Genomic DNA, 15,553 nt, shown 5'->3' with positions numbered 1-15,553 from the left:
ATCGCTAGGCGGTGGCAGAATGGACGCTAGTGGACGCGCTACGGGGCTGCGCTAAGCCAGGACTAGTCTCCACGGCATGGCCCATGACGCAGCCAGCCAGCCCCGACGCGCACCTGGTCCACGTCGGGATGAAGGTGTGCTGCCAACCTCGCATGTCTTTTCCATGCTAACTCCCTCTCCAGAGGCCCTACCGCCTGCTCACTTCCTTGACTGTCCCTGCAGGAATGAAGCCAAGTAAGAAGCCCAAGCCAGACACCGAGGCTCCCGCCGCCGCACCCACCCAGGGCCCAGAAGTCCCACTTGACGCCAGCACTACCACCAACAACACTCCCAGCGGTAGTCGAGTCTTGCCAGATGCCTCCTCAGACAAGTCTGTAGCGGAATCGACGCCTTCGGTTGGCACCACAACGCCGACAGCCTCTGGGACACAAACACCCCGAGCCAAGAGGTGGCTTTCAGGCTCAGGCAGCTGGCGATCCAAGGCGCCCGCCATAGTCAAAACCGCAAAGGAGAGCATCGGCGTTAGCGGGGGTGCGACAGGCGAACTGCCCGACGAGGAAGCGAAGAAGCCAAGAGACGAGTCTCCCAAGAAGTTCCTCACCAAGCGGAAGTCGAGCAAGGGCGACGCCATACCCGCCTCCATCACCGAGGTCAACGTATCCTCAGACGGCCCCCTAGACGAGCCGCCCAAGCCGAAGCCAAACGACGTCGAAGAGACACCAGCGCCCCAAGTCAACGAACCGCCGTTACCCCCCGAACCGCCCAAGTCACAAGTGGACGCGGCTGCTAGCACATGGGGTTGGAGAAGCTGGTGGTCGCGGCCGGACGGCTATGACCCGGGCAAGGCTAGAAGTGAGGCACACTCAAGTGTTGAAGAAGCCTCCACTACGCCGCTACCTGGACCGACCCCCTCAGAAGAGCCAGATGCGCAAACGAAGGGTCTAGACGCGGGTGCCATCCCGTCTAAGCCCGACCAAGTGGTAGAGACAGAGAATAAGGATGTGTCAACAGAAGCAGTTCCGCTTTCAGACACTGAGACAAAGGCTGCGCCATCCGCAGCTGCTAAAGTTCTGGCAAGAGCATCTGGTTCTTGGTTCTGGACATGGAGTAGCGCGCAGAACGCGCAAGCGAACCCTCCTCCCGTCGATCCTCCGACTGATGATAGTATTACGCCCAAAGTGGATGCTGTGCCTGAATCTCTGCCAGAAGCACCTGCTGAGACCGAGACCCCAGCCCCGCAAGAGAGCCCCGCAACCCCAGCCCCAGCTACACCTCCCGAGACTGCTCAGAAGAATACTACAGGGTCGTCAAAAACTTCTGCATGGGCGTTCTGGTATAGGGGCAAACCGGGAGAAGAAAAGAAGCCGGGCGAGGCTGGGCCACAGAAGCATGTGGGCGAGGTGGCAGTGTTCGATACTCCTTCGCAATCGAACCCTGAAGCGGCGCAATTCAACGAGCAGGAACAGCCCAAGTCAGATGCGGAGACACCCAAGGAACCACAACAGCCACCGAAGGACGAACCAGTTCCGAAGAAATCCTTTGCCTCGTTACGGGGACGACGAAAGCCCAAGACTCCTGCCAAAGACACGCCAGCCGACACCCCTACGTCGAGTAAGACTGCCACACCGACGAGAGCCTCACCAGTGCTCGAGCCGACGAAGCCTGAAACAGCATCTACTGCTAAACAAGCATCGAAGCAGTTGGCCAAGGCCAAGCAAGGTCCGCCAAACCTCTTGCTACCTGAGTTTAGAACTACCTACCAAATGGTCCAGCAACCGAACTTCTGGAAGCAAATCCGTCAATACTTTCTTGGAGGCGAACCTGCGGCTCCTCACCTGCACATCAACCCAGCACCACCGAGGATCAAAAAGGCCGTAGCGATTGGTGTACATGGCTTCTTTCCTGCGCCCATTATACAAAAGGTGCTAGGGCAGCCGACAGGCACATCAATACGCTTTGCAAATGCCGCAGCCGCAGCAATCAAGGACTGGTCTGAAGCGCGAGGGTACAGTCCAGAGATCGAGCAGATAGCGTTAGAAGGCGAGGGATTCATTGCTGAGCGGGTCAACTCCCTATGGAAGCTCTTGCTCAACTGGATTGACCATCTCAAGCAAGCTGACTTCATCTTGGTCGCTTGCCACTCGCAGGGTGTACCAGTAGCTATGATGTTGGTTGCGAAGCTCATACAGTTTGGCTGTGTCAACGCGACGAGGATCGGAGTATGCGCTATGGCTGGCGTAAACATGGGTCCGTTCATTGAGTACAAGACAAAGTACTTCGGTCCTACAGCTGCTGAATTGTTCGAGTTCTCGAATCCCAAAAGTCTGGTCAGCCAGATGTATCTTGCCGCTCTAGACGAAGTCCTCCGGTTCGGTGTACGGATATTGTACGTCGGTAGCATCGACGACCAGCTTGTCTCTCTTGAGGTGAGCCTATTTCTTTTCTATTCTAGCTCTGCGGTTTGCTAACTTACGCCAGTCGTCAACCTTCTCAACGCTTTCGCACCCTTACATCTACCGAGCCGTCTTCGTTGATGGTCGCATTCATGCACCAGACTTTCTCACCCATCTCGTTGGCTTCGCATTGAAACTGCGCAACCTAGGCCTTCCTGATCACGGTCTGATCCGCGAACTGTCGCCCGCCTTAGCAGGCTCCTTATATGGCGGTGAAGGTCACTCTCGTGTCTACGAAGACCCTGCCATCTACTCCCTTGCTGTACAGCATGCTCTCGAAACAACGTCTCTCCCTATACCAACGACTAAAGAGCGACCAAGCACGGCCGGCAGTTTCCAGGGCATCAACATCCCCGTCGTTGGTGAGAAGCTCGCGAATAACAATAAAAAAGAAGACTTGTACAAGCTTCGTGTGAAGGACTATGAGCCCTCTGCTACCACGACAAACCCGAATCCTTTCTTCCTGCCATGGGCAATGAGAGGTTTACTAGAAGAGGATTTTGTCAAGAAGGAACTTGGAGACGAGGTCGAGAAATTACTCGGTATGTTCGAGGCATGGAAGCCGACCGGAAAACAGCTCAAAGACGTCAAGTTCAGACTCGAGGGTGTAAGGAGTAAGCTATGATAACTGGATGTATCAGCGCATCGTGTAATTGTATGATTATAGGGGCGTTCTTCTTTTTGGCATGGTTAGGCGTTTGGGAGGCGCTATATTTCTAGCCGGAAGATACCATGCATCGAGAGTAGAACACATAGCGCATTGTCTTGATTGGATCGATTTGTAAATGTACATATCATGTGACCGAGGCCTCCATTCTCTGCTCGTAGACGCATAGTGATCCTTATAGTAGTGCTCGGCAACTAGTACATTAATCCAATCCGCCCGTAAAATGCACATATTTGTACATGAAGATGTTCATCTCTTACCACTTAGACGCTTTTAATGCTTAATGTTTAGTTGTCGTCGTAGAAGATCTCCTTGTACCGATGCGTAGCATCTACTACGGCATTTGCTGCGTTGAAGTCTACGTTGCATTAGCGTGATGCTCGCTTTTCCTCTCAAAGGAGTATTTCCTCCACTAAGTAGAGAAGGAGACGAAAACACGCATGTCGCCTTCAGAAACTGACAGGGTTTGAGGCTGGTATGTGACAGTTACCGATTTTGTGCGCAAGGCACGGCACGGGTATAAGAGGGAGGTTGGTGAAGAGCACGTACCGATATTTGTGCCAAAATCGGTTACAGCTTGTACCTTGACTTGCAGATTCTGATCTACCTTGCCGATAATCTCTACTGCATGACCGACGGCGAGATGTGAGTCCTGGTTCATCTTAGTCAGCTCATACTCCTGATCAAGTTCCTATACTCTTTTCCTCAAGTGCTTGAACGACATGTAAACGCAGACGAAAATGCTTACCCTGTTCAGAACAACGTCAACATTACCTCCTGCATCAATAACTGCTGTCTCACCACGCAGCTGCGTGACCTTTCCCAATATGCGCACGATGCGGTGTTGGAAGTTTGCAAGGTGCGGGGCGAGGATGCGGGGTGTTTGTGGGTGGTCCATTGTGAGTGAGCTTCGTGTGAAGATCTTTCGCGGCAAGACTCGGCGCGTTTGGGTATGAGGTGATGTGTTGTAGATTTGCTGAGTGTTTGCTTGTTGACGACTTGAATATAGTGCTTTGTGTAGCAGTTGAGTGGTTGGATTGGGGAAGTGGAGATGGAGGAAGGTTTGACGCGTCGCGTGGCGTTAGCGTGGTGCGCTAACACGTGACTGTGCTTAACTCGCTACTTTGTTGGCTGATAGTTGAGACAAGCCATTCAAGTTTGAACCTCCCAGTGGGCAAACGCTATATATACTCAAATATACAACGTCAGGATACTACGTTACCTAGCTATCTCTTCATTATCATCCTGCTAGTGCCAGCGTGTTTGGTAAGCACCACCTTAGCGGCGCCCTTGGGCATATAAACTCCCTCTGTTGTCGCCAAACTTCCTGTTCTTCTCCCCAAACGCGGTGGTGAACCTAAAAGTTCCCTACCAAAAAATGAGATCAAATTGTTTGATGCCCGCCTGTCCAAAATTGCCGATTCTTCACATCATGTTGGCGGTGTTTGAGAGGAGACTTGACATACATGAAGAATAGCAAGGCATGTTTTAGATATGTGTAGGCGAGGTTTCTGGAGGTATGCGTTCTGGAGTATGTAGTAACATGACCCGAAAGCAGGGCTTTTCGAGGTCATGATAGCGTTCAGGTCGAGTCTTTCGAGGGTGATGACCATGAAGAAGACATTTGAATGGCTTCGATGAAATTCGTGCACCGACAATGCCATGGATGACTTGGAAGCATATACATAGGCACGGGCTGCTAGTAGATTCTTGACGAAATCTATCAAGGCTTTGAACATGTCTCGGCTTGTTGGTTCTCGCCACCACTACCTATGATGGTGAACTTGGCGACAATGGTGGTAGTCCGGTAATTGCATAAATCCTTCGTCGAAACCCTTTTACAAACCTTGAGGTCCAAATCGCAATGGTCACAGGGGCTTTACGATACCACGTAGGCTTCACGGCCCTGCATTAGGACAATCTTAATATTCGTTCACTTCTTAATCTTCTTCAATAGCTCCCGCATCTTCGCCAACAAGTCCGGGATTCTGAATGGCTTCCCAACAACATCATCCATACCTGCATCTCTTGCATTGTCTATCTGCCCACCTCTTATATTCGCAGTAACCGCTATAATCGGAATATGCTTCGACACCTCTTTCCGTTGCTCCATCTGTCGTATCTTTCTGCAACATGTCAGGCCATCCATCTCTGGCATCTCGCAATCTATGAGAATGATGTCAAGTGGTATCCCATCGGTAACGCAGAATCTTGTTTTGACAAGATGCTTCAACGCCCAGACGCCGTTGTCGGCGGTGCTGGTAACGCAGCCTGCTTTCATGAGTTGTTTGACTAGCACCTTTTGGTTCACTAGATTATCTTCAACGACGAGGACATGAAGCTGGTCATCTTTAGCTTCGTCCATTTTTTCATTGATGGACTGTGGTATATCCATGTCGACAGAATATCCATCTTTTCCTGCTGCAGTCGCAGCGGAGATCAGGGATATAGTTGCTTTTTTTATTTCCCGTGCCGTCACCGCGTGTTCGATTTCGAGGGCGTGTTTAAATGTGTCACGCGATAGAGTTGGTTTCTGGGCAATCATGCGCTTGCACTTCAAATAGAATCCGAAGGTACTGCCGACACCAGCTTTAGAAGAAACACCGATCTGACCTCCGTGAAGTTCAGCAAGTTGGCGCGAGATAAAGAGTCCGAGGCCACTACCGCCGTATCGCATGTGTGTTCGAGGAGACTAAGTGTTAGATTTAGCATTAGTGCGTAGTTCATTTGTAGCTTGTTCATTGGATTGACCCACAGCTTGGGCAAATTTCTCGAACAAGAGGGACATCTGCTGAGGCGAAAGTCCGCAACCTGTGTCCTGAACCTGGAACTGGAGATAGACGAACGAGCCTGAGCCCCAGCCCTCACCACTCCCGAACTCAGTTACGATATGTCGTGGTGGAACAACTAAAGATAAGATTGCGGAGTTAGTGGTAGCCTCAGATGCGAGAATACTGTATATACTGCGTACATGTGAATCCTTCTGGGATATCAAAGTCTGGCCATTCCGCATGAGCAGAAATGTGGACCGTGATTGAGCGGATTTGGGACTCCATGGTGAACTTGATGGCATTGGTGATGAGATTGACGATGATTTGAAGAAGTCGACCAGGGTCAAGAATCACCCAGTCAATGTCGAGATCTCGAACACTGGGATGTGGAACAAATTTGAAATCGATGTTCTTGGCCTGGATTTCAGGACGGAACCTAAAAGTAGGATGTTAGTGCTGATCTCGTGTACCCAGGCTCAAGTCGACCAACATTGCCATAGATCTCTGAACGACTATAATTGGCTGTGCGGGTATTGGCGTGATGCGGAGAAGATTTGAGTCCAGTTTTGAGACGGTGAGAACGTCGTCGACGATCGACTTTTGATGCTGAACACAAAGTGCAATGTTGTCCGCTGCTTCGACACATTCTTTTGCCATTTTCTGATCGCTACTGCAAGAGAACTGGTACTGTGTCAGGGTATCTCGGATGTCATCGGCGCAGATAAGGATCGCGGAAAGTGGATCTGAGTGTTGGTGAGCTGATCAGTATATGTCTCACATGAGTTTCGTACGGAGAGATCGCTACTTCTCATCTCGTGTGACGTGATATCAATGAACTCGTTCTGCTGGCGCTTTGCCTCTTCTGCTTCCTGTATTCGCCGTTCTTGCAGGCCTTGCACCCACTTCAGATGCGAGATATCTGTAAGTGATCCCATGACACTGACGAGTTTACCGTCGGCACTTAGCTCTGGCTGACTAGCTGCCAGGACCCAATACTCGATTCGGGCGCCATCGATGTCTCGGGGTTGACATGCAGAGTTCGCGAACTGCAGCTCACGGCTTACTGGCTTGTGGTGAGTGATCATGTCTTAGTATCGACAATCAGTGTTAGTATACGTAACAAATGAATGCCACAGAACGTCGCGTACAGTCCCACATTTCCTGTGCAGTCTTTTTACTTTCCCCCACCATCATGTCAATGGACCATGGCAGTTTATCCCCTGTAGACGAGACACCAGTCATTTCATAGTATCGGTCGTTCGCCTCTACCAGAAGACCATCTGGGTCGAATAAATACATGCCCATAGGCGATAATTCGGTCATTCGCCGCATGCGTCCAGTCTGAAGCTGAAGCTGTCGAGACATCTGCTCTCTTTGTAGGGTGGCTATCTCCGCGGCTTGTTTGCTCCGGCACACCTCGTCTTCGAAAAGAAGCACCGAAGCTAGCGACGTAGCGATCTGTCTGTTGAGCATGGCCATAAAAGACCTATACTCCTGGTCATATGCTCTCCGGGGATTGATGCCTAGCAGCAATAAAGCGCACACGTTGTCTGCGTTGGTTGGTCGTAAGGGTAAAACCATAGCTTCTCTGCATGGATCCTTGTAGCCTCGCCACTCGATAACGTCTAGAAGCGGTTGTGGAAGCGTATTATCCTTGATGCTTAACATCATGGGCTCTAGGGTTCGTGTAGCGTTTCGAAAAGCCGGTGTCAGGAAACCATCACTATTTCCGAGATCTAACCTGTCGGGGGAGACTGCATGCCCTCTCGGCACTCCGATGGATCCTTCAAAAACGCAACACTTTGTAGCTGTTGGGGTGGCATCCGGATGCGAAGAAGCATTCTCAGCGCCCTCCGATTCTGTAACAGTGTACAAGAGGGCAAAAGGTACGTCGTAATCATTGTGATTCAGGCCGTCCAGAACTCTCATCCAGAATTCCTCTCAAAAGCAAACGCGATGTTAGTTTTCGTCTGGTAGGACATTCGTAAGTGTACACTTACTGACTGTACGTGTGGCATTCATGCACTCCCCAAGATAGCGCAACAGCCACATCCTTCTTGCGCTAATGGACTCAACCGTGGTGTCGAATGCGTTGAGGTAGACTGTAATCCATGTTTGAGTCAGCGTGCCTATCAATCCCGTCCAAGCCAACCCAGCTTCACCATGGAGCTATCGCAATAAGATGCAATATTACCTACACCCTAAGACGCGCTCAGTACCACCAAAGACTGGTACCTATCATGATGTGAGTGGTACGCATCCAAAGAACAGAACCCATAGCATCAACACTCACGAAAGACCAGGTAAAGAAAGCCTCTTCCATATAACCGTACCGCATGATGGGCAATGGCTGGTTGTGATTAAGCTGTGCATGACCTGTCCGCGCACATTCGCGAATTACAGGTCCAACTGCATGCCACATTTCGCCAAAAGGGCCTGAGAAACCAGTTCCCATTAAAGCCGGATGTTTGTCGCCTGTCACATCGTCTCTGTAAGCCTCATTGTAGAGCATGGTTAAGTCTTCGCCCCAGAAAACGGAAGATGGATGAGGATTGCGCATGACCAAACAGATGATCTCTCGAAATTGAATAGACCATCTACTCATAGCTCCCAACGGGGTTTTTGCCCAGTCGATGCTCCTTACAAATTGGAGATGATCCGAGAGAACACCTCTTGGGTGCGGTACTGTCCAATCTGGCACAGAAGAGTCGGGTGTAGACAAGGTTATCGATGAGATACTCGAGGAGCTGTTTCTGTCACGATCGTTTCCGAGGACTACAAATGGGAATTTAGGTTCCTGCACGTCCTCAATAATCTCCCGGGTTGGTATAGCCTCGGCAGAAGCTAAAGCTTTAGCTACATCGCCAGGCAGATCGCCAGTGTGTCTCTCTTTCTGGAGGCTTGGTGCTGATGCACACAACTGATCCCCTTCAGAAATATCTTCATCTTTGAAAAGCGTGTGCCCGCTGATCAGCCGCCAGTTGGGATGGATCGAGATGCCTAACCATAACCAGTTTTCGAACTCTATGGTAATCGGAAAGAGATCTCGAGAATCATTGAATCTGCTAAGGTTCGTCGCCCATATCCGAAATTCGTCATGTGATGCTCCAGTACCGATAGAATCATGAAAACTTGACGAGGTACCGATTATTTGTTCTAGCAGCTGCTCTCGCTCTCTCAGTGCTGCATTGCAGAAGACGGGTTGAATTGGAATTTGGCTTCCCTTGGCATAATCGTCTGTGTTGAGCATGAAAATAGGTCGATTGTCGAGATCCAATAGTCGCGGAAGAGTACATGTTTTGAGTATCTCAAGAGCGGCATCTCGTCGTTGGTCCTGGCGTAGAGTGGAAGGTGCTGTAGGCAGCGGTAGCTGGAGGAACGAGCTGCCCATTGATTCTCGGTTTGTAGGATGTCTGAGCCCTGCGCGTAGGTAAGATGAGGTACATTAGAGATAGGTTAGGGGTGTTTGTGCGATATCAGGATATAGTGTGTGATGTGAAGGAGCGTGACAAAATGTGCCTGAGCTGCTTGCAAGACGCTTCCAGCACATGCCGATAGCGATGCATCATGCGAACGCAGCTACCCGGACCGTAGCGATCAGATCAAGATTGGAAGGCACATCATAGATAAGCTGGTCTCGGAGGGTAGGTTGTCTAGCTGTTTATATGCTGTCCTGACAGCCTCTCTGGGACCGTTAGTTACATTCATGGGTTCTGTCGCGTAGCGCTTCGCGACTTCTCTATCGATGAAGCTTCGATGAAGTGTCGTCCTATCAATTCAGACCAACTCAATTGACATCTTGATTGCGCGTGTGCAACGGAAGGATACAAGGCGAGGATAGTCTTGCTCAGAGTCGATTAGGTAGAATGGGTGTCGTGCGCTGTATAACAACCACGCTAGTTGAGGATGACGTCACGCGTTCGCAGCACCGCATGGAGTCCAACACAACGCACAGGAGTAGACTGGGAAGGTTGGGTAGATGAGAACCAGACAGCGGGTGTGCTTGTTGTTTAGCTACGGATCGATGGCGCATCCCGGCGTAAAGAGCTTATAGATGTCGGCACACCCCTTGCTGGTGAAAAGTTAAGGACACTGATATTTGGGACTATATCTAGATCTCATTGTAGCGTATGTTGATTCCTGGAACGCTAGCATGTACCCGCTCCATATCTCCGGTGGGTAAGATCGGGGTATTCTGCGGGCTAGAAAAGCACATACAGTGTCCAGAAATCCGCGTGTTGGATCGTGCATCGATATATGCTCCGAGAACCTCCTGTGATGATCTCAACGCCAGAACCCTCGTCTTCGAACGTACGATATGGTTTTCATGGCTTGCAGAACACATCTCTGACATGACATAGCTGATCCGAACTCAAGAGTGGTGAGGCCGACAGTCCTGTCATGTTGGCAAATCTCGGCGTAATCGCGTCTCCACAATTTAATCCGCTTCAGGGCGGTAGGCTCTCTTCTTCCTGTAGATTCTCCGCCAAAGAGTTTCTTCACGCTTTTCTTGTTCCCGCAGTCCCTCTTGCTCACAGTAGCGACTGTATGACGGATGGATAACAGCATGTAAAAAGACCTATCGCGACGAGAGAGCGCCGAAAAGCCTACTTTTCATCGGTTAATACAAGCCCTTCGACAAGCGGATTAGCGATGTCAATGGCGCACGACTGCCGCATTCGATAGTCTCCAGGTCCCAATTTAGTAAAGCAGGGTCGGATCTGCCCAGGGAGGAGATCATGATCAGGGGCGATCCGACACGCTAACACTGTACACAGCGCAAGATCTACAGGACCATGCAGATCGACATCTACCAATATGCGCTTCCGCGACTGTCCCATGTGTTCGGCGACGCTAAAGAGGTGACAAGGAGAATAGTTCGTGACAGACTGCAACGCAAAGTGAGGGCAGGATGACGATTGGAGTCCGCACGACTCATGTTGCGAGAGTGGTTAAAGACGCGAGGCATGTTTGCTTGTTGCGGTTGACAGGGGCCCTGCATCTCTTCGTCTTCTAGGTCGTACTTTCTGCTGGTACCAAGGTTGAGAAAAGAGTCAATATGCGTCTCTCAGTCCCATCTCTAGCTCTTCTGAGCATTCTCCCGACGTCGCTTGCTGCACCCGCACCTGCACCAGCCCCGGTGGTAGCAGGAATCGCGCCAATCCCAACGCCAGGACCCTCTACTGAACAGGTCCAAAGTCTGGATGAAAGACAACTGCTGAACAACGTTATTCCTGGTCTACTTCCTGGCGTAATCTCTCTCGTCGATAACCTTCTCGGCGACGTGAACGAAGCGGTTGCACAGGGCAATCCCACAAAGGTGCTCAGCATCCTCTCGCAACTTCAACCTACCACACGACCGACGAATATCGAAGCCGCGGTGGCAAGACATTCCAAAATCTGGGCGAGTCCAACCACGCGAACAGACTTTTTTGCTGCCGTTGCAACTCAAATAGCTGATGGCCTGGTGCTCGATGGAACCCTAAATGCCGCCCTGACTGGTGGTCTACCAGTTGGTGAAAACAGCGTCAACAACAACAATCCACCTACTTCTGGTATCTATCCTAAGAAGGATAGTGCAGATGCTCCGTACACGCTCTCAGAATCTGCACTTCGCAAAGCGATTTTCATCCCACCCAGCTTCACATATGGCGCGAAACGTCCTGTGATCTTTGTGCCAGGTACTGGTGCTTATGGAGGTTTCAACTTCGCCAACAACCTTAGGAAGCTGCTGGCAGGCGAGAGCTATGCCGATCCAGTATGGCTCAATATTCCCGGTGCCATGCTCGGCGACGCGCAAACGAATGCCGAATACATTGCCTACGCTATAAACTACATCAGCGCCGTTTCGCGTACCAACAAGCAGAATATCGCCGTTATTTCTTGGTCCCAAGGTGGTCTAGACACACAATGGGTGTTGAAATACTGGCCTTCAACCCGCAAGGTTGTCACGGATTTCCTTCCTGTATCTCCGGATTTCAAGGGCACCGTTTTGGCCAACGTCATCTGCTTGACGGCAAACAGCAACCAAGCCCTTGGTCCCTGTGATCCTTCCGTTATCCAGCAAGAAGCTACTTCGGATTTCGTTAGGGCTCTCAGGAGTGATGGTGGGGACAGCGCATACGTTCCCACTACAACCTTCTACTCCGGTTTCTTCGATGAGATTGTCGAGCCTCAGCAAGGTACTGGCGCCTCCGCCTTCATCAACGATGCGCGCAACGTTGGTGTCTCCAACAACGAAGTACAACGCGTTTGTGCTGGGCAGCTAGGAGGCTCAGTCTACGGTCATGCTGGCGTTTTGTTCAACCCACTGACTTACGCATTAATTGTTGATGCGCTTCAGAACGACGGACCGGGTAACTTGGAGCGCATCGACGTGAAGAGTGTTTGCAGCAGCTACGCCGCCCCCGGACTCGATCTTGATGACGTCTTGGCCACCAGCGGGCTGATTCCGGTGGCTGGGGTATTGCTTTTGGCATACCCACAGAAGTCGTTGATGGAGCCTAAATTGAGGGCCTACGCCACGTAATCTGCATGTATAGACAGTCATGACAATAGCGTAATCAGTAATGTGTTTTATGATTTGATACATGAATTCTTCCAGCTGCTCGTATCACGAGAGTCTCTCAACACGTTGTTTCCTCTACCGTGCATTGATACCATAGCCAACCTTGTTGTTGTCACAACTGCTAACCACAGCAAAATCTTCCAAAACACCTCCTGACTTCGACGATCGTGCAATAGACATCGCAAGATGTATCGAACCAAGCTATCAACTAGTGCAGTGAGTAGAGGTCAATTAGTCTAAGTCATGTGCCTGTTGTAGCCTCGCCTACTATTCTTCCCGCTTGGAAGTCGGTGTGGGAGCTAGCAAAGGCCCATGGAGCTGCGGCGAAGGAAATGAACTCATGATGTTCGAGTAAGCTGGGTGAGATCCGAAGCTTCCAACTCCTGGTGTAGTCATGTATGTGTCCCAGTTGGTCTGATGGCTGGGGGCCGGAACCATTATCGTCTGTTGATCTGGAAGCTTGACTATTCTCTCCTCATTCTCCTTGTGCTGCTTCATCCTATCTTCACCTACAGCATTTATCTTCGTTGCGGCCACCCGTTCTGCAGCAGCCTTCATGAACACTTTCTGCACCTGTGTGATTGCTTTGGGATTTAGGGCCTTTTCAGCTCTATCTATCTCCAAAAACTTTGCTACTTTTTGTTCTCGCGAGAGTTTTCTGAAAGCTGCCATGCTTGTTGCTCGACAGGATGGGTCGGAAAAGTCCGGTAGGCCTGAAAATGTGGGCGCCTTCGTGACAGATTTGGAAATGCCGGCAGGCTTGGTGAGGGTTGGAAAGCCGGGATGGATGTCACCATGGTAGTTAGAAAAGGAGCCAGGCTGCGCGGGCAAAGGTCGAGATGTGACGGGGGCAGGTCGTGGCTGGATATTCTGCACCCCAGGGCGGGATGAATAGCCTGATGGCTGGAGGTAACCTGTTTGCTGGAAAAGACGCTGGGTGGGCTCAGCTAGCTTGTACATCTGTGGTGTGGAGTTAAGTGCGTGCGAAGAATGTTGATTTGGTATAGCAATTTGCTGTTTTCCTAAATGCCGTACGTAACTGGGTGTATGCGGCTGTTAGGAAACCGGATTCGGTACATGAAACGACCTTGGTTGATCCGAAGCACCATTTCGATGTCCTTGTCGTAATGATGACATCCTGTTTTGCTGGTAAACTTGTGGGATGGTTTGAGAGTCAGAAACTGAACGTTGCATTCCATGCCTCTGCTGGTGATTGAGTAAGTGGGCCAGTTCCATAGCAACAGATGCCTCGATCTCTTCGTTCCGATGAAGGTAGTACTGCAGGTCAGTAAGGGTCAGAGTTCCGGAAAGCTCAGGAGAAGTAAACTGGCCGGGATACGCGTAGAGCAAACGAGGGTCGATGCAGTTGTGCGTAAGGAGTGGTACCCTTGCCATATTAGGAGCCGGAGGTGCTGGTGGACCAGTATCGGTTGGAACAGAATATGTCGGCACTATAGGTTGATTTTGGTTCTGCATTACTAGAGGAGGCGTAAGCGTTGATTGAGTAGCTCGAAGTGGAGGAAATGATAGGAAAAACCATTGAGCAATGGATTCAGGGAAGGGTCACACGTACCTTTTACGTTCTTGGCTGCAACCTGTGCGATCCTTTCACTCTCATACTTCTTCCAGGCGTCGCTAGGCGGAATATCGCGACCCAGTAACCGGTATGGACCCTTCTCCTGCGCGCGACGAATGAGAAACAAAGCGAGACAATCTAGGTTTTCCGTGAAATCATTAAGCTCGGTCGGAAGGTCTTGGTGGCGACGCTCGATTGCGAAGAAGACACGCTCGAAGACGAGGTCATCACCATCAGTGTAGGAGCCCTGGCCCATATTAGTTCTCCGATTGCAGCAGGAACCAGTGCAGGCACGAGGTAACCCACAGACTTGCTGGTAGAAGAGTCGAGCACGCGCTGAATGTACGGCGTAATATCGAGATTACGATGCAAAACATGCTGGAAAGCGTAGCGCAGGTAGGGCATCAGCGTGTGTGCGACCCATTGCAGGTCGACAGGCAGCGTTTGGGCGCTCATGTTAGGCCATACAACTTAGCGACAGTGAGGTCCGTAACAAGAAATGCCGAAGACTGTGAGAGGGCCACTGGGATTGAAGAAGGTGAAAACCGAAGTACGTGATACGGGGCGCCGCATTCACCTCAACTTTTTTGTACTCTGCGTGAAAGCGGGCTCCACACTGTATCATTTCCATTCTTGCAAGTGGTTGGTAGCGATGTGAATAACTGTAGTGAAGAAGGCATTATTTTCACCGTGCCGGGATGATAAAATGTCTTCTTCGGGATGACAGAGACATGTAGCGCTTTGAAGGCGTGCGTGGATCATGTTCACAAAATATTTTGACAAACACTGAATCAATTCTCCAACAGCGAATCGACATGAAACATCACGAAACGAGTAGCAGAAGGCATAATCCATGGCGAACGCGGCTCGAACACCTTCACGTTGACCGTGGATGTGTATGTCATGATCGTACTAGATAATCAGACTATGATCGTGTACCTGATCTGATAAGCGACCTGTATAGACAGTTGGCTGATCACGGTGAAAGAGCCGTTGGTAAACTTCAAGGCGCACTTCTGTCGGAAGCATAGTGAGGGGCGCAGGACATTGAGCATTCATAGGTACTGCGAGCCTTTTAAAATACCGATAGTTGAGTATGCCACCATGTTCATGCTGGGAGAATGACACACTTAAAACAAACGTTGTTGTCGAGATTGTAGTTGGGAATCTCGGGAGAGATGGATGGCGGCGAGATAATCTGGAAGGGATTTGTGGCTGCGAACGTCGCTTCAGTAGCAGAAGTTTGGCGGACCGATCAATAGGGCGTTTGTGCATACGAAGTGACTTGTTCAACATAACCGGGGAAACATTGTTGGCGGCTTTCCGGTGCTGGCATAGCAGAAGGGCAGTCGCGTGCTAGCGTTTATGAAAGGACGTGTCTGCGCAAGTGACGCAGTTTAAAGATGACGTAATGGCCATCATCTTCCTCTCCACTCTATTTCACTCCACTCAGTTTCTCCGCCAATCCCACGTGCACGCACATACTCTCATTTATATATTCAAAACGGCTTCGAGAGC

The 15,553-nt window shown here is 50.6% G+C and overlaps 4 protein-coding genes across 4 annotated transcripts; 1 reads left to right on the top strand and 3 right to left on the bottom strand.

Annotated features, from left to right (window-relative positions):
* Positions 1 to 128: 128 nt before the first annotated feature.
* Positions 129 to 3,078, top strand: J4E82_002520 (uncharacterized protein; the record flags this gene model as incomplete). The annotated part of the gene is made up of 3 exons (XM_051728820.1): positions 129 to 134; positions 183 to 2,426; positions 2,479 to 3,078. The coding sequence occupies 3 exons, from the start codon at positions 129 to 131 to the stop codon at positions 3,076 to 3,078; spliced, it is 2,850 nt and encodes a 949-aa protein (XP_051591338.1).
* A 329-nt stretch (positions 3,079 to 3,407) lies between these two features.
* On the bottom strand, positions 3,408 to 4,018 carry J4E82_002519 (uncharacterized protein; the record flags this gene model as incomplete). The annotated part of the gene is made up of 3 exons (XM_051728819.1): positions 3,408 to 3,478; positions 3,670 to 3,772; positions 3,869 to 4,018. 3 exons carry the CDS (start codon positions 4,016 to 4,018, stop codon positions 3,408 to 3,410), a joined length of 324 nt encoding a protein of 107 aa, XP_051591337.1.
* Positions 4,019 to 5,053: 1,035 nt separating this feature from the next.
* Positions 5,054 to 8,915, bottom strand: J4E82_002518 (uncharacterized protein; the record flags this gene model as incomplete). The annotated part of the gene is made up of 9 exons (XM_051728818.1): positions 5,054 to 5,812; positions 5,876 to 6,027; positions 6,092 to 6,327; positions 6,382 to 6,634; positions 6,670 to 6,954; positions 7,040 to 7,831; positions 7,892 to 7,993; positions 8,090 to 8,126; positions 8,185 to 8,915. Coding segments are annotated over 9 exons (3,347 nt in total), but the record flags the coding sequence as incomplete, so codon positions are not given.
* A 3,811-nt stretch (positions 8,916 to 12,726) lies between these two features.
* Positions 12,727 to 14,440, bottom strand: J4E82_002517 (uncharacterized protein; the record flags this gene model as incomplete). The annotated part of the gene is made up of 4 exons (XM_051728817.1): positions 12,727 to 13,498; positions 13,547 to 13,937; positions 14,033 to 14,282; positions 14,342 to 14,440. The coding sequence occupies 4 exons, from the start codon at positions 14,438 to 14,440 to the stop codon at positions 12,727 to 12,729; spliced, it is 1,512 nt and encodes a 503-aa protein (XP_051591335.1).
* Positions 14,441 to 15,553: the final 1,113 nt, after the last annotated feature.

Source organism: Alternaria postmessia (genome assembly GCF_024291825.1).
Source record: "Alternaria postmessia strain BMP 2775 chromosome Unknown scaffold_10, whole genome shotgun sequence".
NCBI lineage: Eukaryota > Fungi > Ascomycota > Dothideomycetes > Pleosporales > Pleosporaceae > Alternaria > Alternaria postmessia.
The sequence above is the reverse complement of the archived record's forward strand: the minus strand, read 5'-3'. Positions and strand labels throughout refer to the sequence as shown.